We start from the raw sequence: 25,886 nt of genomic DNA, 5'->3' as shown, positions 1-25,886 counted from the left end.
TAGTCGATCCTAGTTTAAGCGGACCACCATATCATATCACCATACCATATCATTACTAGAAACCTTCAGACGGCAGAAGTAATCTACGCTAGACTAAAAACGGAGGCTACGAGCATTGGGTTATCAAATTAAAGCGTCAGAAACCAAATATTTGGCAGGAAAAGACTCCGGAGAAAACTACAGCTTTCCACACTAGGAACAGAAAAGAAACTTGTCTTAGAGGTCATATGGCCGATTCCAGATCCTGGACAAGTTTTTTTGAAGTCCGTTCCATGCTTGGATCAGAAAAGAAACATGTCCGGGGACTGGAACCAACCATATGGCCTCCGAGAGACATGAGATGGTAGCCGATTGCTATTTCGTCGAGTGTTGATGTTTTTTGATATGCGACATGACATATATTATTGAGATTGAAATGTCCCCTTACGGGACCGGTTCCGTATTGACAGTGACCTCCCGAATCCGGATGGCGTTTACCATGGCTCGACCCCGCAGCAAAGTAACTAATATGACGACCACAGTCGATGATTTCCTTTAAAATATCCATATGTCTTAAACAGATTTCGAAAATTTGACAAAATTATCTAATCAAGCGGTCCCCCAAGGAACACCGGAATTGCTCCAGGACCATGGGACATGGCCACGATCTTTAAGAATTAGGAAAATAGTAAAGATTTTCGGGAAAATTTCCAAATTTGGTGAAAAATATTGAACGTTAAAAAATGTATGGTCATTTTAGGGAATTTTTCGGTGCAAAATATCACGAGCTGGCTTGCTTGCTCGAGAGCTATATCGATCCAGAGTGAAGATTACCGCTATTCAGGGTGTTCCATGGCCATATTCCGGAGAATGGAAGTTCCGCGCAGGCACTACTCTCAAATACCATATCTACTACAGTGGCGGTAAAAAAGTAGTACGAGTCCCCATGGGGGGTTTCGTAGTGTTCGGACGGCAAAAATAGAGGTGGAGGCCCGTAGATGACTCGTGTATAGACAATTAAGGGCAAAGGACGAGTTCTACGACGAGTGCCAGAAACATGATGTGAAAATAATGATCGGCAGGAGGAGTTCTTCCGTTCTGTGATTGGAAGACATAGCCTTCATCCGTCGACCAACGGTCACGTTTTAAAACTCATAAATTTTGCGCAGCCAGAGGAGTGGTTATTTTTAACGCGACGTACGATTCAGTCAAACGAACTGCACTGTGGCAGATAATGCTGGAACATGGTTTTCCGACGAAACTATAGTTAAGCAACGCTGGATGAGGTTGGATGGACTGAAACAAATGGATGCACTCTCTGACCTGTTATTTAACAAAGTCAACGTAAAACATCACTTGAATCGTGGACGGCAAGGAAAGCCGATCGACGGGTGATCAATACCTGGTGGTACAATGGAAAATATCGTGAGTCGCTCGTAACACCCGCACTCTAACCCGCGTGTATAAATGAGGGAGAAAACAAAAATAAAATCTGCTGCCATACATACTAGTGTTGACAGCTCACGAGCTGTTAGTTTCATGAGCGGACTGAGCAGAACGACGCTTCGAGGCTGTGCGCTTGCGAGTATACTGGTAGCAGAACGTATGCACACAGCAGCAGCGGTTATTCGTCGTACGTCGTGATTCAGTGGAGTATTGGAGGCTAAGCTTCTCACACTCGCTCACGTACGGGTGGACAAAGTTTGCTGCTTGCTCTATTTGCAACATTGATGTCATCTCAACATTTAAAATAAAACCTAGTAGTATGGATGTCAAAACTCTTGGAATTGGTACGGTAGCTCAGTTTTTTAACTTTTTTTAAGTATTTCATATATGGTAACTTAAGGGTTATAATAAAGCTTGGCAATAAACGCATCCACTACCATAACCAGTATATCATAAGAATTAGTTCCGAAAAGATCAATCAGAACTAAACTGCCCATATCACTTCGAAATGACGAAAAAATTCACTAAACCAATTCTAATTTTGTCTTAGGTCTTGCGCTAACCATTCATGACCCATCAGGAGCCGATTGGCGGAATGGCCATTCGAATTAAAGTGATCGACTTACCTTGTTTTACACCTGTTTTACACCAACACATTGGGTTTACCCTCATATTTGTCCGGCCTAGCTAATGTACGCCTTGCGTCCATTTGGCCTCACATCCATCTCGGTTCTATATCCATTATGCCTAACATACATCCATCTACCCATTATGCCTAACATACAATGCCTAGCGTTCGTATTCTTAACATCTGTTTGCTAAACGGAGTGTCATCTCCAAATGGTACATTAAAAAGAAACTATCACAAATAATGCTTGAAGAATGCTTGTCCAAAGAATTAGAAACATTCCCTTCTATTCGTCAAAACGTGCACCACGGAATTTTATGCAAACATTTTTAAATAAATGGCTTCACCCAAAACTCCACCTAAGACTCTTAGTCTTGGTTTGGATTTATTCCAGAAAAATGTGTATCTAAAATAGGTACTTTAACCTTCCTAGTGCATTGGGGTCGTTTTCGATCCATCGGCATACTTACAAAGCTTGATACTCAGTAACGGTAAGAGCTAGAGACTTGAAATTTTCTGACTTTTTCTAACTTTGGAAAATTAGCATTGTGGGGGAGTTTCAGCTTTCAGCGACATCTAGAAGAGCCACAGCAAAAAAAGTTACATATTATGCATTAAGGGTCGAAAACGACCCAAGTTTTGAAATTGCTCTCATTCATCCAATTTCAATTCGGATTTCGTTTTCTTTACCTCGTTTGAAAGATATGGCCAAAAACTAGCACCCAAGGTATGTTGGGGAATATTTGTTGACTGATGGCCACTTCTGCGTCGGTTCCGGAACACCCACTACCAGGTCCCGGGGAACATTTTTATATTTTGAGATAATTCATTTTGCGGCACATCAAATCACATTGGCTTGATAAAATAAGACTAGTGGAAGTACAATGGGGACATTTTGAACCCGAATGGCCACTTCCCCATCGGTTACGGAACATCCGGTACCTGGTTTTTGAGGCCATTTTTGAATTTTAGGATGATTTCTATTTCGGCACGTCAAATTTCATCACATTGATAACATAAGACTATTGAAAGTATAATAAAAACATGTTGAAGGCAAATGGCTTCATCAGCATCGGTCCTGGAACATCCGGTACCCGGTTTTTGGGGACATTTTTGTATTTTAGGATAACTCATAATGCGACATATCAAATCACATCGACTTGATAAAATAAGACTGATGGAAGTAAAACAATGTCATTTAGAAGCCAAATGGCCACTTTACCATCGGTACTGGGTCATCCGGTACCAGTTTCGGGGGACATTTTTGGCTTTTGAGATAATTCACCATGCGGCACCTCAAATCACATCGCGTTGATAAAATAATGCATTGATAAAAAATGGAAGTATAATGGGGCGTCAGTCGCATATAATCCGGTACCCGGTATTTATAATGAACAATAAAACGGGGTAACTCGGGGCAGATGATTACCCTGTAATCCAAAAATGTTCCCAAAACCCGGATACCGGATAGTCCGGAACCGATGGTGAAATGCTAATTTTGGCTCCAAAATTTTTCCATTGTACTTCCATTAGTGTTATTTCATCAAGCCAATGTGATTTGATGTGGCGCATGATGAATTGTCCTATCCAAAAATGTTCTCATAAACCGTGCACCGGATGTTCCGGAACCGATGATGAAATGGCCATTTGTCTTCAAATGGTCCCCATAGCTCTTGTAACTGTCTTATTTGATCAAGGCGTTGTGAATTGATGTGCCGCAAGATGAATTATTTCATAATCCAAAAATATCCCGCGGAACCAGGTACCGGATGTTCCGGAACCGATGGTAAAATGGCCATTTGGCTTCTAAATGACCTTATTTTATTTTCATCAGTCTTATTTAATCAAGCCGATGTGATTTGATGTATCGCAAGATGGGTTATCCTAAAATACAAAAATGGCCCCAAAACCCGGGTACCGGATGTTTCGGGACCAATGCTGATGTAGCCATTTGCCTTCAAAATGTCTTTATTATACTTTCAATAGTCTTACGTTATCAAGCTGATGTAATTTGACGTGTCGCAAGATAAATCATCCTAAAATTTAAAATTGTCCTCAAAAACCGGGTACCGGATGTTCCAGAACCAATGAGGAAATGGCCGCTTGGGTCCAAAATGTTCCCATTGCACTTCCATTAATCTTATTTTATCAAGCCAATGTGATTTGATGTGCCGCAAAAAGAATTATCTCAAAATATAAAAATGTCCCCCGGGACCTGGTAGTGGGTGTTCCGGAACCGACGCAGAAGTGGCCATCAGTCAACAAATATTCCCCAACATACCTTGGGTGCTAGTTTTTGGCCATATCTTTCAAACGAGGTAAAGAAAACGAAATTCGGATTGAAAATGGATGAATGAGAGCAATTTCAAAACTTGGGTCGTTTTCGACCCTTAATGCATAATATGTAACTTTTTTCTAATGCATTAGGAAGGTTAATATAATGTGGGTTTCAAATTAACCCAATGTTAACGTAATTAGAAAGTGTTGCAGATATAAGAAAAATTCCGATCAGAAGAGCACCGTGATGACCAGTTTGCAATTAACAGTCAGGTGCAAAGTACTCTCAGATTGATTTCAACACCACTGAACCTGCAGGATTCCTGCTAAAGCTACCTTCTGCTGAACGCAAAAAATACATCGAAATTTTGCAGTACATAGGTACTCAATTTTTATAAAAGTTCAATGATCACTTACTTGATATATGGAATGTTGGCCGCTACATGATACTTCGCACCGGGATCAAAGTCGAGCTCAGATCTCAGCACTGGTGGTTTAACGCCTCCATATTGCTCTCTGCAGGAGAACCAGAAAATATAAAAATTAAATCTTTTCCCCTCAATTCATAATAACTATAACCGCAACTATACGCACCTCAGCAGCCACCAGTGGCAATTGTACTGCTCCTTTCGGATACGTTTTTCGAAAATGTCGTACCGCCAAGCATCCATCGCCAGGGCAAACGGAAGAAAAACGACCTTCTCCAGGGCCAACGAAAACAAAAAATTTATATCGTGTGCCGTATCGTCGACGTTCTTTTGCACCAGACCCAGATTCTGCAAGTGCTTCGGTGCAGCAACGGAAAGTGTTACAGCGTCACCAATGGCCTCGTGGAAACCTGCAATTTTTCACGAACTTTAGAACCTTTTCCTTCGATTAAATTTAGAAACAAACATTACTGACCTGGATTCGCTCCATCTCGAAATACTTTCGGATTGTTCCGGTAGTTCAAAAAATATTGCACATGAGCCAGTTCGTGATGGACTGTGATGAAATCTTTGTGCGATACCGTAGTGCACATCTTGATGCGATAATCTTTGCCATTGCAGAAGTCCCAGGAGGAAGGTGTGCATAAAACCGGCCGATCCGGTGGCTGAGTTAGCACCGACGTAAGCCAAAAGTCCGGTGGCATTGCGGTCATGTTCATTGACACGAAAAATTCATCCGCGATTTGAAACATCACCAGCGGATTGTAGCCTTGCTTGTGCATTTCCGGCGTTACTTCCAGGTAGCTTCTTCCCGGGTAAGGAATCAGCACATCTAGGATGTTGTTCCAACTTTGACCGTACATATCGCCGAGAATGTGATCCGGTAGCGGAACGTCTCGGCTGATTTTATCGGGACCGTAAAACTCGCGCAGCTTGCGACGGACGTACGCATGGATCATCTCGTACAGCGGAAGGATTTCCTTCCAAACTTGTTCCATTTCTTCCCGAAAATCACGCGACTCGTAGGGGAACTGCCAGTAGGCGGCACCGTCGGTGAAATCTACGAAATGGGAATAAACGATTAGTGTCCTGTAGAGTGTACGAAATAGGGAAACTTTACTATTGACCCGAGCCGCCTCATTTGTGAGATCAACCAGTTGTTCGAAAAGCTCTCGCATGTGTCGTCCCGACTTCCGGCGCCATTCCAACCAAGTGTACTGCAGTTCATTCCAATCCCTGCTCTTGGCCATGATCTAAAACAATTCTTTACTGATGATTTATACCCGTGAGTTTACACCGCAAACTTACATCTTTCAGGTGAGGCTGTAGCCTCAAACCACACTCGAACGGTCGTTCGTAGGCGCAAATTTGTGCACCGTTGAAGATCGTTAACATGTCGTTAACGATCCGATTGTACTGGAGGGTAGTGAAAAAAAAACAAATTAGTATATACGGTGAGTAATAAATTTCATTCCCGAAGCTTACCCGATCGAGCTGATCCGGTGGCAGGGCGCTGGGACCGATGATCGACATCAAACGAACCTGGCGGTACAATTTATCGTCGAAGATTTTCGTTTGATCGATATGACGCATCTGATCCCATATCAGGCGTTGGAAATCGTTGTAACGCTGCTGGGCTGCAATCTGGAAAACGAGACAATAAGTTTTGTATTACAAATTAGTAATAATAATAGTAAACTCTTCTAATCAATTTTCTAATTAAGCTTCCCTAAGAAAATAAACGTAATGAAACTGTCATCTATTCAACCCAAGATCTTAACACCTTACTTCATCAACGCGACGGTAAAGTTCAATGTTATGGTACAGGTCAAATACAATCGGAATGCATTTTCTCACAGCAATGAAAACCAACAGCAATGTTTGCCGTTTTTCTTCCTACAGTTTTGGTTCCCGAACGATGTCTGAATTAAACTTTGCTAGTTGTTAATCATTGCTGTGCCAAGACCTTGACAGAAAGTAGAGCAGTGAATTCATTTGTTGCAGATTGTTGTCAGATTGTTGCCTGGCGTGCTAAGGCCGGGGAACACTGAAGCACGTGCGTCACCTTGTCTGTAAAATTTAATCAATTGCGTAGGTCCAACTTAAAGTCAAGTTTAGTTATAAATGAAATTACAAGTTTGGTTTCAAAACTTTTTTAAGCTCCATTTCAAGTTCAAGTTTCAACTACCCAGTCACTTCGAGTTCAAATTCAATTCTAATTTCATTCAATTTCAACACCGATACTGAAATCTGCACTTGAAATAAGTCAAGTTTTCAATACAATTCCAAATACAATTTCAAGTCAAATTTTCATTTTTTACGCCCAATTTGAAGTCGATGGAAAACTCTGTTCTGTCTCATTGAATTTTTTGAAATATTCATTTTTTCGTTGACAATGTCTAATTTTTAAATGATAATGTTTTCATAGCATTTTTTGTTGTTTCTGAGTTATGGTCGAAAAAGTTGGTTTCAAATTCAAAAGTTCACGTCTCCTTGAGGAAACAGATGGAGAAAAAAAAGAACACGAAGGAAAAAGCAACGACAGAACAATTAGAATGAAAAAAGAAAATAAACGCGAGTGAAAAAATAATAAAAACTGACATGAGAAAGAGAAAAACCGTAACAGAATGGGAAGAAAAACTGGACATAAAAAAGAAAAAAGTGTAAAATAAGGACACGAGGGAGAACAAGAGGGAAAACGAACCAAAAAACGAGAAGAATGGACAGAAAAATTTGAAAAACGGAAGGGAAAATCATAAGTATGAGAGAAAAGAAGGAGAAACAATGAAGAAAATTAGGATAAATTGGACTGAAAGTGAAAAAACGAGACGAAAAAGGAGAAAAACTAAAGTAAAAATACGGGAAGAAGAAAATGGAGAAACGAGAACAAAAAAATAGAGAAAAACGGGCAAGAAAAAGACAAACCGTAACAGAGCTGGAGGAAAGATGGGACTTAAAAAGAAAAAAAAGTGGATTAGAAGAAAAAGGGGGAGGTAAAGAAGAAAAACGAACCAAAAAAACGAGAAGACTGGACAGAAAAAGATTAAAAACGGAAGAAAAAAGAACAAATATGAGAGAGACAAGAGTTCAAGCGGGACAGAAATGACAAAAAACGGATGATATGAGGCGATCAGCAGAACAGAAGAAAATCAGGATTGTGTAAAAGAGTGCAAGACTCGACAGGAAATGAGAAATAGGAATTAACGGACAGAAAAAAGAAAAACGAGAAAGGAAAACAGGGAAAACGTTACAAGAAAGGGAATTCTAAACATAAAACAAGAGTAATTAAATGGATGAATAAGAGAGAGAGCGAGAGTGAGAGAGAGAGAGAGGTAGTGGAATCCAGGAAAGCGGGGAAAAGAGGTCAAACTGATATAAAAGTAGGAAGATGAGACGGCAACGGAATGCTGGGACAGAAGAGAAAAAAACAAAAGTAAATGATATAAAAGGAGAAAACCGGAGAAAGAAAAAGGAAAGGGAGTCAAAACCAGAATAAACGTAATAGAAAAGGCGGTAAACGGAGCGTTAAAAAGAGTACTAAAAAAACAGACAACGACGAAAAACGAACAGGAAAGGAGATAAAATGACGCAAAACTGGCCACGAAAAAATGTGATTTTATGTTCTCGGAAAACGGGAAAGGGAATAACAAATAATAATTACATATTAAAAAATAGAAATGAAGGGGAAATTATTAATAAAACGAGAAATAAAATGTGGATAAGCAAGATAGGAAAGGCGAGGAAAAGGAGAAAAAGAAAAAGTGAAAATACAGGAAAATGGCAAAAACGGAAAAACGAGACTAGAAAAAGAGGAAAAAGTAACAGAAAAGGAGGCAACAGCAGGACATAATAAAAAGAAAATCTGAAAAGACGACTGAAAAATTTTCCGTTTTTCGGGACCGTAACAAAGAAAAAATTGCAACGAAACAGAAATGACAAGAAACGGAATAAAAAAGGTGAACAGTGAACAAAGGAAAATCAGGATTGTGAAAAGCGAAAACTGAAACAACAACGGATAGAAAAAGGAAAAACAAGAGAGAAAAAGAGGTGAAAATGTTACAAGAAAGGGAATACGAAACATAAAACAAGAGAAATCAAAAGGGAAATGAAGACTATCGAGAGAGAGAGAGAGAGAGAGAGAGAGAGAGAGAGTGCGATCAAACGGGTTTAAAGTAGGGAGATGGGACAAAACACGGGAAAAGGGAAAATGAAGAAAATGAGACAGAAAAAGAACACCATAGACACGGACTAAAAAAAGTAAAACGATCTAAAAGAGGAAAAACGAGACAAAAAAAGACCAGTGAGAAAAGGGACAGAAGGGATCCAAAAACAAAATGAACGCGACTAGAAAAAGGAAGAAACGGTTCCATCGAGGAAAAGTGGAACAGACGAATATGATAATCGAAAAAGAAAAAAAGACTTAGAAAAGAACGATCACTGGACACGAAAAACAGGTAAAAAGAGAGGAGATAGGACGGAAAACAGGAAATAAATTAGCTAATCATAAAAATCAATAATAATAACAGAACGAGTGAAAACATGATTGAAAATAAGATAAAATGGAACATGAAACGAAGAAAAATGGAACAAAGAAACATGAAACACGGGACAGAAAAACGGAAAGCTTGAGGAAAAACGGAAAACGGAAGGAAAGTACAGCAACAATCAACAGACGTTACTGAAAAGAAGCAAAAATGGAATAAATAGTGGAAAACGGGACTGGAATAGAGAAAAACGGAACATAAAAGAGGTAATTAGAGGTAAGATAATAATTTCTAATTTCTAATTTCGTATTCATGTCCGGGTTGAAGTCAAACTTTAAGTGTAAATTCTATTATAATTTATGATTGAATTCTAATTTGTGGTTCAATTTTAAGTCAAATCTAAATTCCGATATCAAGTACAGTTTGAATTCCAATTTCAAGTCTAATTTCAAATGTAATCTCTATAATGTAATGTAAGTCTAATCTAAAGTCTAATTTAAATCCAATTTCTGTCCAATTTATAACATAATTCGAATATCAAGTCAAATATAAACTTTAATTTCAAATCCAATTTCAAGTCTAATTCAATTCCAATTTCAAATAATTCTGTTTTAAGCTATGTCTAATTTCATGTCTTATTCCAAGTAAAACTTCCAGTCCAAACTACTTTAAATTTAAGTCCAAGTTCAACTTCCGGTTCAATATGAAATGAATCTTGAGGCCCAAATTAATCCAAATTTAAGTTTAATTTAATGTCATATGTCAAGAAAAATTTCAAGTCCAATTTCAACTCCAATTTCTAGTCCAGTTCCAAGTCTGATTTCTAGTCCAACTTCATCTTTAATTTTTGATCCAAAGGCAGCCAAAAGTCCAAACCTAATCGACCTGTGTTTTTGTAATAACTAATAACAGGTTGCCCATCCTACGACTACTAAAGTTTCTCAGGCCGAATCATTCTTCTGAAATGTCGGATGCTCCATCTTTTGTTTATGTCTAGGCACCAGAATTGCCATTGAATTAAAAAATTTGGGACACATGGCACTGAGCACGCCAGTGATTGCTATCCATCTCAAGACTTCTAAAACTCTCAATTTCATTTCCAGCTGAGGCTTAAACCTAGAACCTAACAATCTATTATTCTACAATTCTTAACTGGCCCGGATACCGGCAGTAGTCACACACACGACCCGTGGGCGGGTTGTGTGTCTGTGTCAATGTCAAACCGCACAAACCGCAGCTTTCCCAGCATTGTTCCGAAGAGCGTTCTTTTCTCTCATGACACCAAACAAGCCGTTGGCTGCGCTGGCTCAATGTTATCGTGCGTGACGATACCAACTTTAATCTTAAACCTCACCCGATACACTCCTCAACAGCATAAAGTATTCAAAACTAAAATTAAAACACTTATCACTTACCGCCTCAACTTGGGTCGCCTCATTCACGTTAGTTTCGAAGTTCCACTGGGCGCCGACATTCAGAGAACACTCGAGCGAACTTTTCCGATCGATGTCCGTCAAAAAGGATTTCAGTTTTTCCGTTTCCTGCCGGAAGCGGCGTTCTTCTTCCACACTCCGAAACGGGCCCTGCCCGTAGGGATCACGCGGTCGACCGTTGTTGTACGTTCGTGGGTCCTCAAAGGGACCGATCGGTCTGCGCTGCTGTGGATCGTACGGATTCTGCCGGTTAGGATCGTACGGCGTTCGGTCCTGGTAGAGGTTTGGATTGTCGACGTCGTTCAAATAGGGCCGCTGGTTTGGATTGTAGTCTGGATTGTTACGATTTCGGTTGTAGCGATCGTCCGGTTGGTTCGGATTGTAGGGAGCTCGGTTTTGATACAGATTTGGATTATCTACATCGGAAATGTAGCGATTGCGATCCCTGTCATATGGGTATCGGTCCCGATCCCGATCGTAGTTTCGATTGTCATCGTTGTACCGATTGCGATCATCGTAAGAAAAAGGCTGAAATCGTAGTTGATTAAATCGTAGAATAGAACGGTGTTCCATTTAATAACTCACCCGATTCTGTCGATCCAGCCTGTCATCATTACTCCTACTCTGCGGATAGTTGTTATCATCATCATCATCACCATCTTCGTCATCGTTCCCGTAGGGTGGACCAAACCGTTCGCTTCTACTTTGATCGTAATTGTTACTCCGCTTGGCAGAATCCTCCATGTCATCCACCTCGTCCGTGTAACTGTTGGGCCGTACATTCGCTTCCGGTTGGCTGTTTAGCGCTGGAAGCCGCAATTGCGGCTCAGCTTCGGCACATATCAGCTGCAAAATGGAAGCCGCGAACAATGCTGCCCTCAAAAGGGTTTTCGGTGAGGCACACATTTCGAAATTCTTCTTATCTCTAATGGCACACGACAACAGCTCTCACGTAACAACTGCCTTTCGGCTGGTTTTTGATGCTTCAGTTGTTTCACACACAGTGCAGTTGGTTTAGGTCACAAACTTATGCAAATTGGATGTGGGTTATTTCGAATTTTCGGTCTTGCGGGATGAATGGTTTTCACTTTTCACTGTTTCTGAAAATTATGCGTGAGGTTACAGTTTCACTTTCGTTTCACGTTGATGGTTACCATGATGCAATGTTTGCTCTATGCGTCGCACAGTGCGTTGAGCCATAGACAAAAATCGTTTTTCACTTTTTTTTTATCGAGTATACTAGGTATGTAGAATTGTTTATAGATGCCTTCTGCTATATAAACAAGTATTAGTTTGCTTGGGAAAGCGCCACAACTACTATTACAAGCGTTCAAACTGTCAAGTTGGAGAGTGGATTTTACTTACAAATTTTGCTTTCATTTTTGAAGGTTATTCATCACGCTCGTGAAAGTTTCATAGTTTGTGTAATCAAAATCTTTTAAATGGAGAAAAACAATCAAGGTTAGTAGAATAAATTTTGGTTATAGAAGGATTTTATTTTGACCTCACTCCTAAAAAATCGCCCCATAGAAACGACATAGATATTGTCCTTCAAAAAAACAGAACTCCAACTTTGATTACTGATTTAAAAAATGTTCCACCGACTTCCAAGCTAAAATATACACAGAATAATTGCTCAAAGTGTCCTCTACAAGATCGAACAGGTTTTAGCTGCAACTACCTGCAACTCTGCAAGATATTTCAATATTTGTAGATCAACGTCAAGCACTGATAAACCGTCAGATTTCCGTTGATTCTACTATATTATGTTATCCCTGTTAAAAGGAACCACTGTTTATGAAGCTTAGTGCTATTACTGTTCAAAATTAAACTCAAAGCGATTTTATTTCATATAGCGAGAAAATATTTCTTTAAAAAAATTAATAAACTTAATACCGGCTGCAGTTTTTTCCCATTGCTCGGGTTGATAATAATGACGAACAATCAATGATAACGGTTTTCCTGCTGGAAATTCGTTTCGTGGATCTAATTAAAAGTTTTTAAAAATTGCCCAACAAAAACAGAACATCGAGCTACAGATTTTGTCTCAAATTATGCCACGGAAAATTATTATTTACTTTTCCGTTACGGCTTAGAATGGTAAAAAGGCTTAAGTATTACTTGAACACTAGCTCTGTTCACAGATATAGATTTGTTAGTGTGAAAGTATATTTTGCTTAGAAATACTTAAACGTCTTCCAGCTATGTTTCCAAGCTTTCATGCACTGAAGAAATACTTTTCAATTACCGAAATTGCAACCAAGGTTGATCTTCGAGTGCTGCTTAATCTAACACTAGATGGCATTGTTGAATTTACCAAAGTATTTCTAGTACAAATACCGGTTTCACAAACAACTTTGGTAGTTATATAGCTGACGGCAACCCATATAATGATGAAAAACTTTTGCGATGCTTGCGTAAAAATTTGGCGTTTGGGACATTTTTGCCTTTATGTAAATATTTAAGCAAATACAAGCTTCGATTATCACAAACTACTTTTTTCATTACACTAGCTTGATAAACTGTCTAAAACTAGCAGTTTTGATTTTTGTCCCCCATACGTTCAACGCACTGTGCGTCGCTACGATTAATGTTAATTGTTAAGAATTTATTGTCAAATCATTTTCTTTCTGTGTGAACAACTTGAAATGTTTAGTTCTTCACATTACACTAGAGTGCCAATCAAAACAGTATCAATCCTTTAAAACTTATTCCCCTTATCAAAAAAAAAATAATGAACACAATTGTATGTATATGAGTGAAGAAATTTAAAATATTTTTTTCTATCTGCTCAAATTTATTTTTGTTCAAAATTTGTGTACTTGTTTGTGTTCCCCCTCATTTTTTCCTGTGAGAAGGTCGCTTACAAAATAACAGAACTTTTGATTGAAGTGCCGTTTGAAATGAAAAACAGAATTGGATATAGAATTGGACTTGAAAAAAATACGGGACTAGCGCAACGCGACCCTACTGACGCCCACCCGAAATTCGAACATAAGATGACTGGCTTGTTAGACCAGCATCGCATCTCGAAGCTAACTGGCGATTGGACTTAAAATTGAACTAAAATTAGAAAAAATCTATCTGAAATTAGAATTGAAATTGACGTAAAATCGGAATTAAAATTGCACTTAAAAATCGGAGTTTAAATTCAGAAACATAATAGTCCAAATTTTAGTAGAAAGTCAAAAAAAATTAAAGATAAAAAATGAAACGTCAAAAATAACTTTTTAAAGGAACCGAAGCATCTTTGAGAGAGAGAGGGATTATTCCGGTGATGTAAATACTTCTCAAAGACAATTTTATTAACGATTAGCAGGATAATGACATCAGCAACAAATTCATGCAAAAACTGATGCTTTCAATGATGTCAGTGCATTCATGATGTCTTCATGGGCGGGAGAGGAAAGACCAGGCGTATGCCGTGCTCTGAAAATAATCTCAATTCTTAGCATTTTACTGGCAAAGCACACAGGAAGAGTCTCTCTCTCTCTTTCTCTCTCTCTATCTTCTCCGAATAGCGAGGAGATTTTTTTCTTTGCTCTCCCTGTGAGAAGCAAATGTCTCTGTGTCTTTATAGTTAAAATGAGCAAAAATAAGCTTGGGAAAGACAAAAAGAATCTCTGAAACTTTTTCTCTCTAATCTCTCATTGCTATTTAGAATCTTTCAGCATGTTATGTTTCTAGGCTCTCATATGCCATTATTATAATAATATTATTATTTTTACGACCAATCATTTAACGAGATTTCTTTTTATGTCTGTTGTTTTACGTCCGAAATTTGAGTTAACGTCCTCTCTTTTTGTGCCAAAACTAGAATTCACGTCCTCTGGTTTTACATCCAAAATCCAAATTAAAGTCTTCGTCAAATGCCATGAGGCAAACCGAAGATAAAAGTCAAAAATTGAATTCAGAAGTCAAAATTAAAAAAAAAAAACGAGCGTTAAATACCAAAAGCCTAACTTGAGTGTAAAATAGCAACATTAAAAGGCCAAATTTAAAAGACAAAAATCAAATGTAAAAAAACAAAAGTCATAAGTCAGGAGTTAAAATCGAACATCAAAAGTTAATAATCAACAGTCAGAGTCAAAGTTCAAAAGCCAAATTTTAATTTGAATCAAAGTCAAGACAAAAAGTCGAAAGTAAATTCGAGATAGTTATATACCAAAAGTTGAAATTCATAAGTCAAATAGAAAAGTGTCAAAATTTGTAGGTCAAAAGTTGAACGTCCAAATTCAAAAGTCAAATATCAAAATCCAAGAATCAAAAGTTAAATTTTACTCAAGAATTAAAACTCGATCGAAAAGTTAAAGTTTAGAGCTTCAAACTCTAAAAGCCAATACAAATCAGCAGTCAAATCAAAATTCTACATTTCATAAGTCATAAGTTGAAAGACAGAGATTAAAATTGGAAAATGGTGTTACATAGAAGTTGAAATTGGGCTTCAACCTGAACTTAAAATTGAACATGAAATTAGTCACGAAAGTTTACTTGAAATTAAGTATGAAATTCGACTTTAGATTAAATTTAAAATTTTACTTTAAACTGACTTTAAATTGGACTTCAATAGGACACCGTCTCTAGTTTTTGATAATAAATAACAGAAGTTGGCGCTAGTGTTTTATCATGCGCCATGCGTAAGAGTATGCTTGAAACTATCAATGTTTCCCTGTTGAATACAATAGATGTCGTTACTTTGTAACGCATACTGTACATTTCGGAAAAAACTTCATTTTGCGCGACAATAAATTTACCAACGCTGCAACATTACTCTTGCATGCATATCAGTTTCTTTTGTGTTTATCGCTAATCACAATATAACGTTTGACACCTGAACCAATAAATAGTTGGTAAATATTGTTTTTATTCATTGCGTTCATGTTGCGAAATTTAAGTTTTTCGAATTGAAATGTCGCAAACATGTTCAACTCCTGGCTCTCGTACGGTATCAAATCACTTTTTCGGGCTCTCGGATGAATGGTAGTAAGATGCTATGGACAGATATAGAAAAAGTTTGTTTTAAGTCATGAAAATTAAGCATAACAGAGTAACTGTACCACAAATAATATATGATTAGTAATTGTTTTTCAGGTAGGTAAGCATAGATAAGTGAGAAATTTTGATTTTACTACCACTAGAAAAGCGCCGTCTCTTGAAAAGCAACGGTTTGTGTGGTGTCCTATTCAACTTGAAATTGGGCTTAAAATTAGACTTAAAGTGCACTTCAAATTGGACTTAAAATCGGAGTGGACGTGAACTATTGGATATGAAAATGGGCTTGAAATTATACTAACGTTGGACTTGAAATGAAATTTGAATTTAGATTAGTTTGAGTTTGAAGTTTTACTTCAATTTGAACTGAAGTTTTTGGAGCGTCTTAGTAGAATATTAAAACTATTTAATTTCCAGGTCAATTTGAACTGGGAATCGGTATAGAAACCGGATTTTCATTTGGACTTGCAATTGGACTTGAAATTGGTTTTGAAAATGGACTTGAAATGGGATTTAAATTGGGCAAGATTTTGTTTTTTGCATTGCACATTAGATTAGACGCGAAGGTTTACTTGATATTAGTCATGAAATTGAACTTAAAATAAAATTTAAAACTTCACTTGAAACTGAATTGGTCTTAAAATTAGAGATGAAATTTGATGTATTTTGAAGGTTTGGATACCGATCGATTCATAATTGATGAAGCAATCATATCATTTTTATTAAAATTTTCTTTTTCAGTATATGTGAAAATTATCGAAAAGATCAAATATTCCCATACATTTTCTTCGTAATCGACTTGCTTCACAGACAGTGACGACAGTAAAATACACTATCTGTTATCGTAGTAAACGAATATTTTCCTTCTACAAAAAAAAGTGACGAAGGCTTCCCGTTCCAACAAGTCGAAGATTCTTTACGTCGATTAAACGAAACCGAGTCCAATTTGATGTCTGTGCTTGGGAGGTACACCAGAAAATGTGACAAAACCTCCTTGTCTCAACACCTAGGCTAATTGGATATCTGTGTTGGGGTAGTGTGCTACAGCTGTAGGTACTATTCGGTTGAATATGATCCTTTATGTATTTTTTATTGACTTTATTAAATTGTTTCCAAATGCACATTTCTGATAGGGTATTTAAAGAAAAAATGCATATCCGATGTTAAGATGAAAAATAAAAATACCCGTTGAAAATAGAAACAATAAAAGCACAATGCAAAGTTCAAGAAAATAAATTCGGCTAATAGGCTAAAAGTCCGTGTCGATAAAAAAGGGTCAAATCTTTAAGACCTTTATAACCCAAGGGCATTGCCCAAGAACTAAACTAAGATTAATTTAAGAGAAAAATATAACAAAAACGGCATAAACTTCAGATACAGCTGAGGTGAAATTTTTAAGAGAAACATTAAAATTGCTGTAGACACAATGAATCACATCCAAATGACAATTCTGTTTTAAATTGAATATTATCACAAAATTCAACTAAAGTTTTTGCTTTTTGGAGCGTCTTAGTAGAATACAAAACCTGAAATTAAATAAAAAAAGAAAACTTTCCAATTAAATTCTACTATGTATATTTATTCGCGACAGATACGCATTTCGCCTACGACTCGAAAACAGACACTGATGAAACCTACAAGTCGTAGGCGAAATACGTATCTGTCGCGAATAAATATACATAGGTTGAATTTAATTGGACAGTTTTCTTTTGTATTTAATTTCAAGACAAAATTAAAATTTAAATTATTTCAATTCGTTTAATACATAATTGTTTTGCATAATAAAGCTGTCCTACTTCAGCAGTGATCGATTTTATTTAACTTTATTTGTCATTCATATTTTTGTATATTCTTGAAGAAACTTTCCATTGAAAGTTGAATGTTATTTTACCGGGGTTCGTTAAATTTTTATTCCAGAAAATATGTATAATAACTGCATCTGTTTTTCAGAAATTTAAACTATATTTTTAGCCAGTTATACTATGAAAGAAAATCTAGTTTCTCTCATAAATGTTCGGAAGAAAAACAATAATATCTTCATTATAACCAAGTGCAGCCAAAAGTTTCTAAATTCTATATAATGCAAAACGATCGATTCGTTCGCAATTTTTTATAATAAATATTTAAATAAATAAAAATTCAAAAGCCCATCTCAAATTAGATTACTAAATCAAATAGTTCAACGCACATGTTTTCATTTCTAGTGCTAATATATGCCATGCAGCTTAATTGTACTAACTTTAATGGTTCATCAAATTATATTATGGAATTTAATTATCAGTTCTTCGTGCTTATACTGGTATTAAAATTAGATATATTTCGTCACACGCAAAACACTAATCGCTTAACACTTAGTTCACAATGGCTGTTGAGTTATATGTTATATGTGATCATTATGATATGACACTGCACTAGCTTTAATTCCTTTAATTCCTCTGTAATCCGTAATTTTCGAACTCCACGATATAACAACTTTTCATGCAATTCTTCCTCTACAAGACTCAACAACAAAGTCCTTCCGTCACTTCAATCGTCATTCAACCGATCACCCGAGGGACTTCCGTCCCATCGAACCGTACGCGTCAAGTTTCCGATCTGTACTGGGAACCAATTCCGGTCTCCTCCGGCAAGAACGGATTGCGACTCTGGACGACGACGACGACGACGACGACGAAGATGCGGGTACTTTGCATGTGCATGTGTGAACAACGTTTTGTTAGCCAGCTGGCTGATTAGTCCGACCGAAAACACGCTGTTAGTCTATCAGTCAAGCAGTCGAAAAGAGAGATAACAACCAACAACCACCTGAGAAGGTGGTGGGCTGCTCGTACTTACACCCACAAAAAGGGCTCAACTTGCCACCAACCTCAAGTCTGCGGCGCGGGAAATGCAAAAAGGAAATGAATGCACTTGTTGTTTTTCTCGTCGCTTGCTGGTTGGTGGCAGACCGGGAAAGATAGCGTACTTACTTATTTGTACCGTATGTCTAATTGAAGGTGTTTGTGCGTTTGTATATGAGTTTGCGGTGGTTTTCCCTCTGACAATTTGTTAGTATATTACCTACTAGCTGATCGTAATTGTTCTCGCATGAGGAAGGGGTCCACAAAACCTTCTAGTACAGTTGGCTATGTTACGTAGAAATGTCAACCGCATTGCCGGCCGGTAGACCCCCCGCTTCATAACAAACGAAAGAGACTTCAACGTGCGATAAGAATAGAACCGTTCAGATGCTTAGTAGCTTGGTTCATCGCTGAGTCAGAATGAGTCAAAACAGTAGCCAGTACCGACTTAGAGGAACAACAACAACAATTGCCACGATACCGCAAACCATGCATGTAGACAAAACAGGCACGCGAGCTCTTAATCAAGCAAGAGGCAAACGGCAGAGCTCTGCGGGAGGTCAACCACGAAACAATGTACTTCATTCTAGGCTGGACACTTTGGCATTGTTTACCGTAGTTTACCGGGCTGGAATCGGTTGCCCTCGCGCACGGTGACGATCGACCGACCGACCGACGAGACGCGCCGGTGGCATGGCTGAGATGTCACATTTCTGTGTGCGGTTTTATGACCCCTTTTCAATTATGTCAACGTACCTACATTTGCGTGCTCTTCAGACTTGCGGCTTGTTAAAAGTCGCATACCTACCATTTGTGTAAGTTGACTGCAAACAAATGGATACTTTTATCAAGGATGAGTAACGAGAAGCTTGCGCACGGTATTTGACTGCCGTAAATTGGCGGTGGCATCGGATGGAGTCCGAAGGTTTAATATATGACTACGAAAGAACAATCGATATAGTCTTGAAAGTTAATAAAGCCATGAAAGAATTCTAAAATCGTGGGAACAGTGTCTGCGTGATAAAAGATGATTGTCATCGTAGTAAATAAAACAAGCGTTGTCATTGATTGATTGCATGTGAATCATTTTATCATCACGTGCCGAATGACCGTATTTTGAGGGATCAGTTCAGGTATATAGAAAATTCATTCCGGATTCTGATTGACCTCTATTGCTTGAATGGTAGCAGCGGTACATTTTAATTACTTCACGAAAAATCATTAGCTACATTGCAAATTTAGGTTCACATTTTCAATTTTTTCCCTCTAATTCAACTATTATGGAATTCTCAAAATACATATTCACTTATCATGCGATTCGTACACAAAATATTCAACTTTAGTTAGTTCGTAAAACGAATTATTCACTTGCACAGATATTCCGCAGATACATATTGCGCTGTTACTTACAATATTCTTTAGAGAGAAACCATGATCAGGGAATATATGTGTAAGTAAATATCTTGCTTTACAACCTAATTAAACTAAATATTTTGTTTATGTCCTTGGAAAAACTCAAATTTCTACAGCGATGCATTATGACGGATCCTTTCACGTTTCTTTTCACGTAAACTTTTTTAATGAATACTGAATAAATCAAATTGAAAACCAAATTTAGCACCCTGTATATTACTGTTTTGTTAAATTTTACAGAAAAAAATGGCCACGTGGACAAATAGGGGTGGGGGTTGAGACAATGTCTACGCTTGTCCATGGGGGGTTGAAAATTAGTATTTTTCTATCCACGTGACATATCGACGGTCCCATATTAAAAATTTAACATTTTTTAAATGCCATTACCTTAAAATTTATAAATAAAAATAAACCAACTTGTATCAGCTTTGTAACCTTTTGAGTTTTTTAAGATTTTAACTATTTAACTTTTTCCATTTTTCGACATTGCCTTGTGACCTTTCGGTTGTTGAACCTTTTTGGTCTTCTAGCCTTTCAGTTTTTTAACGTTTTGATTATTTCGACCTGCCGATATTTTCGACCTTTCATCCGTTTCTGTCTTTTAATTATTTAGTTTGTTAACCCTGTCAACTGTCGGTTTTAAAAACCTTCGACCTGTTAAACCTTTGGCATTTGGAGCCTTCGGCATTTTAAACCTACAATCTTTCAATCCATCGGCCTGTTAAACATTCGGCCTTCTAAACTTTCGGTCTATTAGGGTAATCAACGTATTTTGAACCCCATCAGCAGCTGTACACAATTTGGACGCTTACCGCAAAATCAAATGGAAGTGTCCAAATTATGTACAGCTGCTGATGGGATCCAAAATAGGTTGGTTACCCTACACTTTCATTCTATTTGGCGTTCGGCCTGTTAAACTTCCGGCTTTTTAAACGTTCGTCTCTCTAACTATTAAACTTTCGGCCTTTTAAAATAATGACTTTTTACACTTTCGGCCTTTCAAACTTTCGGTTTGTTAAACTTTCGGTCTTTTAGACATTCGACGTCAATCACGCTTTCGGTAAATTACACTTTGGGCCCGTTAAACTTTTGCCTGTTTAAACTGTCGGCGTTTTGTACGGTTTAACGATTTTAAACCTTCGACCTTTCGAACATTCCGACTGTTAAACATCCGGTCATTCAAATCTTCATTCTTCTAAACTTTTGGCCTTTTGAACTGTCGGCGTTTTGAAATTTTAACCTTTTCATCCTAACCTAATTTTAACCTTTTAAATCTTCAGTCTTTAAAACCTTCAACCTTTTAAACCTTCAGCCTTATAAACATTCGGCCTCTAAGACACTCGACCTGTTAAACTTTCGGCTTGTGAAACTTTTAGCTTGTTAAATTTTCGGCGTCAAAAATGGTCGGCCTTTTAAACGTTTAGATTTTTAAAATTCCGGTTATTTAAACCTTGGAAGTTGTAAACTTTTGGCCTTTCAAACTGTCGGCGTTTTAAACTTCTGACCTTTCGAAATGTCTGCATTTTAAAATTTCGGCCTGTTAAACCTTAGAATTGTTGAAGTTGTTAAAGTTGTTTGTCCTTTGTTAGATTAGATTTGAATTTTTACAATTTTGGCCTTCTAAACTTTCGGTTTTAAAGTTTCGACCTTTTGTATCTTCGAACTTTTAAACTTAAGATCAATACACTTTCGGTTTGTTGAGCTTCCGGCCTGTTAAACTTTTGCCTGTTTAAACCGTCGACCTTCAACCTCTTAAACCTTCGACCTTTGAACATTCCGACTTTTAAACATTCGGTCTACGATCTTTTGAATATACAGTCTTCTAAACTTTAATCTTCAGTCTTCCAAACGGCATGTTAAAGTTTTGACTTTTTCAAATTTGTGCCTTTTAAACTTTCGTTCTTTAAAACCTTCGGCCTTTTAAACCTAATGCTAAACCTTATAAACTTTCGGCCTCTTAAACCTTCGAGCCTTTAAAATTTTGGCCTTTCAAGCTGTCAGCCTTTTAATGTTTTGATTTTTTTTAAATTTCGACTTTTAAACTCCCGGCCTATTAAACCTTCGGCTTCTTAAATTATCGACCTTTTGAACTTTCGACCTTTAAATCGCCGGTCTTTTGAACATTCGCACGTTTGACCTTTCGGTCTTTTGAAGTCTTGACTTTTCAAAATTTAAATTTTTAGTTTTAGCTTTCTGTCTGTGAAACTTTCAACATATTGAACGTTTCGCCTGTAAAAACTTGCCACCCTTTGTACCTGCGCCCTTTAAGCTTTCGGCCTCTTGCACTTTCAGGTTGTTAAACATTCGGCTCCATCAATGGGTATGAGCAGGCCGTAAGCTGTGTACAGCAGTCGGGGCCTGCCACAAAAGACGATCATTACGACTGTCGCAGTGGCATTTTAACCCAATGCTCTTATGGCATACAAAAGAAACTATCGGTTTTTAAACTATTGGTCGATCGCCCATTTAAATTTTTCGCTTTTTGAATTATCAGCCTACTTTAACTTTTAAACCTACGCCCTTTTGATGTTCCGACCTTTCAAAACTTGAACCTTTTTTAAAATATCGGTCTTTATAATTTCAAAGCTTTGAAATTTGGACTGTTTAAACTTACGACTTTTGAACCTGTTAAATTGGCATTGGCATGACCTGGCATTTAAACCTTTGGGCCTTTCAATGCTTTTGGCGTTCAGCTTTCCATTTGCCATTTTTTCAATCTTACAGTCTGGCAATAAATCTTAATATCTTCTGAGTCTTTCGATCTTTAGTCATTCGATCTTCTAATTTTTCGATCGGTTTTTAATATCATGAGTTTTTAGTTGATGAAAAGAATTCCAATATTAGATATAACACTCTTATTCTGCGAGACGAGTGACGTGACTAATTTGGAGTCACCGCGAATGAGGTGACAATTGTCACCTAGGTGACCCGCTTTGTCACCTAGGTGGCACAGTTTGTCACTTAGGTGATAGGGGTTTGTTACCTAGGTGACACGGTTGTCGTATTAAGTCCCGTGACTCGCAGAATAAGGGCGATACACTCAAGTCGCTTTTTACGCGAAGAATACGTTCCAAAAAACCTCGTAAATTCCAAAATTCGTATAAAAAAACAAAAACTTGCGTATAGAACTTTGTGGATTTGGAGTCAGTCCCCGTGTAGTTGGTAGCATTCACGCCTCTCACGCCGAGGACCCGGGTTCAAATCCCAACCCCGCAGAAGTCATGAATGACACAATCTGTTAAAGTGACTATAATCTAACAAAAAAAAACTTTGTGGATTTCAACACTACGCGAAAAACTAGACTATTTGAGCACATCCGCATAAATTCCGAAATTCGCATAAAAAAACCCGCATCAAAAGCGACTTCAGTGTACTTCAATGTTCTAGTCGTTCGATATTTTAGTCTAGCGATCTTAGACTTTCGTCCTTCCGTCATTTTTTTTTTGTCCTTCGTTACTTCAATAAATTAATCTTTTAATCTTTCGACGTTTAAATCTTTCGATTTTTTAATCTGTTGTTCTGTTTTAATTTCTTCATATTTCTAACTACCGTCCTTTCATTCATCCGTCCTTTTATTCATTCCTTTCATACGATCGAACAAAATTCGCCACCGCACGAAGTTAAAAATCTACAAGACGCTGATTAGACCGGAGTCCGTTACGACCATGAGGCATGGACTATGCTCGTGGTGGACCGGAGCGTTGCCTTAATATTTTCGAACGGAAGCTGTTGCGCACCATCTACGGCGGAGTGCAGATGGAAGACGGAACATGGAGGAGGCGAACGAACCATGAATTGCATCAGCTGCTTAGGAAACCACCCATCGCTCACACCGCAAAAATCGGTCGTCTGCGATGGGCTGGGCATGTCGTGAGGATGTCGGACGACAGCCCGGTTAAAAAAGTTCTCAATAATGATCCGACTGGAACGAGACGGCGGGGAGCGCAGCGAGCAAGATGCATCGATCAAGTGGAAGGCGACCTGCGGATCCTATGCAGACTACGTGGCTGGTGAATTGCAACCATGGACCGAGTGGAATGGAGACGACTTCTTCGTACAGCAGAGGAAACTACGGCCTGGAGCTGAATAAGTAAGTCGTCCTTTCATTCTTTTAATCTTTTGATCATTTAGTCTTTCAATTTTTCAGCTTCTTAATCTTTAAATCCTTCAGTGTTGTAGTCTTCAAATCTTTAAGTTACAACCACAGTAAAGCCTTGAGCGTAAACGTCCTTAGGACTTGCCACTTCTTCATCGACAGACTTCGCAGCCGGTTATTAGAGTACAGGACAATTACGGAGCTAGTGCAGCGATCCTACTGCTTCTAGTGGCACCGCCCAGCAGAAAATCGAACATACGACAACTGGCTTGTTAGCTCAGCATCCTACTTCGAAGCTAACTGTTTCAGTTTTTCGATTTGTAAGTATTATGACCATTCAATCTTTCGACTCCTTAATCTTTTGAAGTTTACTCTTTGATTCTTTGTAGACTTTTTATTAGACTTTCATAAATTTTTCTAAATTTCCAACTTTTCTTTAAAGCTTTTGTCATCCATTTAAAATTAGCTTCAAAAATCGGGAGGCAAATAAAATTCGTTTGACACGAGTAAAAATTTTTTGTATAAAATAAATTGTCTGTGGGTTCTAGAAGCGTGCAGGGCGCTATACCTCTGCATATTAGCGTTGATAGGAGAAAATGCTCAGGGACTATTTTTTGCTCGTTTCATTATGCCTGATTTTTTTCAGGTGTAATAAATTCAAGGTTGTCACGCGGTTCTCTAGCCACCGTAAATCTCGCATGTGCATAATATTTCTCGATATAAATTTTCAAACTATGATTCATTATGTAGTACCATTACCATTATATTTTATTTATAAAAAATTTGCGAATATCCAAGTTCGTCTCATACAACCGGTGCTTACATACTGAGAATCGTTTCGTATGGTAATTTAGCATCGTTTGCCTTCGTGTCTCGCTCGTTGCATTTTTCCGACAGCGGTTGTTTTTGGAAGGCCATTATGAATTTATTTGAGCACAACTAGCAATAGGGCGCTAATAAAATCCCTAATAAAGTTGTCAGAGTTTTTAGGCAAGTTCTATGATCGAAGGATGCCAAAAGGTTTGGGACGCTATTGATCATCACAAAGAATTAGCGAATGATATGCTACTCCCAAGCATCATTTTGGTGGTTCTTTGTGCAATTTCAGCTGATCTAGATCAATCGCGGGCAACTCACGGGCGGTCAAACTTTGCTATGCTATGCTATGCTAAAATAAATTGTCTGTGGGCTCAATTTCACGATTAAACTTTAAGTAAGAATGCCAAAGCGCTTGTTAATCTTTCTGTTGGATTATTATGCTCGTTATTTTACTAGTGGTCCTCTCGTTGGATTATTCACTTATATTTTTAGATTTTTAAACTGTTTATTAGATTTTCTATCCTATTTTTATGCCTGAAGGGAACTAGGATCAAAAAGCCACTACGACAGTTCTAGAGATTGTCTTTTGTAGTTATTTATGAGATTGTTTTAAATTATTATGTTGGTAGTTTATTTGAACTTTAAATACTATTATTAAATTTTGGAGTCTTTTAACCGAAACTTTAAAATTTTTTGCTAGCTTTTTTGTCTTTTCATTAGATTTTTTAATCTTTTTGTTCGATTTCGTAATCTTTTATTAAATTTTTCTATATTTCTAGTAAATGTAAAATTGTTTACTAATTTATTTTTATTAAATTTCTTAATCTTTCTAATAGAGTTGTCAGTCCTTTTATTAAATTTTTGATTAAAATACCGTTTGATAAATACCATTTTATGAGACTAATCTGGTGCCTCAGCCAGTACTGTTAACGCCTTTTCGTATGCAGACCGATTACATAGCTATCGTTTTGATCGTTTCCATCCCAATGCATTGCAATGCGGACGATCATATGAAATGTTTGCCACTACACTTGTTAAATTTATAATCCAA

General features: G+C 37.6%; 1 protein-coding gene across 1 annotated transcript in view; it reads right to left on the bottom strand.

Moving 5' to 3' along the window:
- The window catches only part of LOC128743855 (angiotensin-converting enzyme), a 257,876-nt gene extending 239,648 nt beyond the window's left edge, over positions 1-18,228 (bottom strand). Inside the window, exons 1-9 of the mRNA XM_053840536.1 lie at positions 17,907-18,228; positions 11,261-11,775; positions 10,658-11,203; positions 6,244-6,402; positions 6,067-6,174; positions 5,879-6,011; positions 5,234-5,818; positions 4,925-5,168; positions 4,748-4,846 (exon numbers count right to left, since the gene is read on the bottom strand). Of these exons, the coding sequence (XP_053696511.1) occupies positions 4,748-4,846; positions 4,925-5,168; positions 5,234-5,818; positions 5,879-6,011; positions 6,067-6,174; positions 6,244-6,402; positions 10,658-11,203; positions 11,261-11,581 (2,195 nt within the window). The 5' untranslated portion in view covers positions 11,582-11,775; positions 17,907-18,228. The remainder of the gene's footprint in view (positions 1-4,747; positions 4,847-4,924; positions 5,169-5,233; positions 5,819-5,878; positions 6,012-6,066; positions 6,175-6,243; positions 6,403-10,657; positions 11,204-11,260; positions 11,776-17,906) is intronic.
- Between the last annotated feature and the right edge of the window lie 7,658 nt (positions 18,229-25,886).

The sequence above is a fragment of the Sabethes cyaneus genome, chromosome 3 (assembly GCF_943734655.1).
Source record: "Sabethes cyaneus chromosome 3, idSabCyanKW18_F2, whole genome shotgun sequence".
In the NCBI taxonomy this organism is placed as follows: Eukaryota; Metazoa; Arthropoda; class Insecta; order Diptera; family Culicidae; genus Sabethes; species Sabethes cyaneus.
Note: the sequence above shows the minus strand (reverse complement) of the source record. Positions and strands in the feature narration are given on the sequence as shown.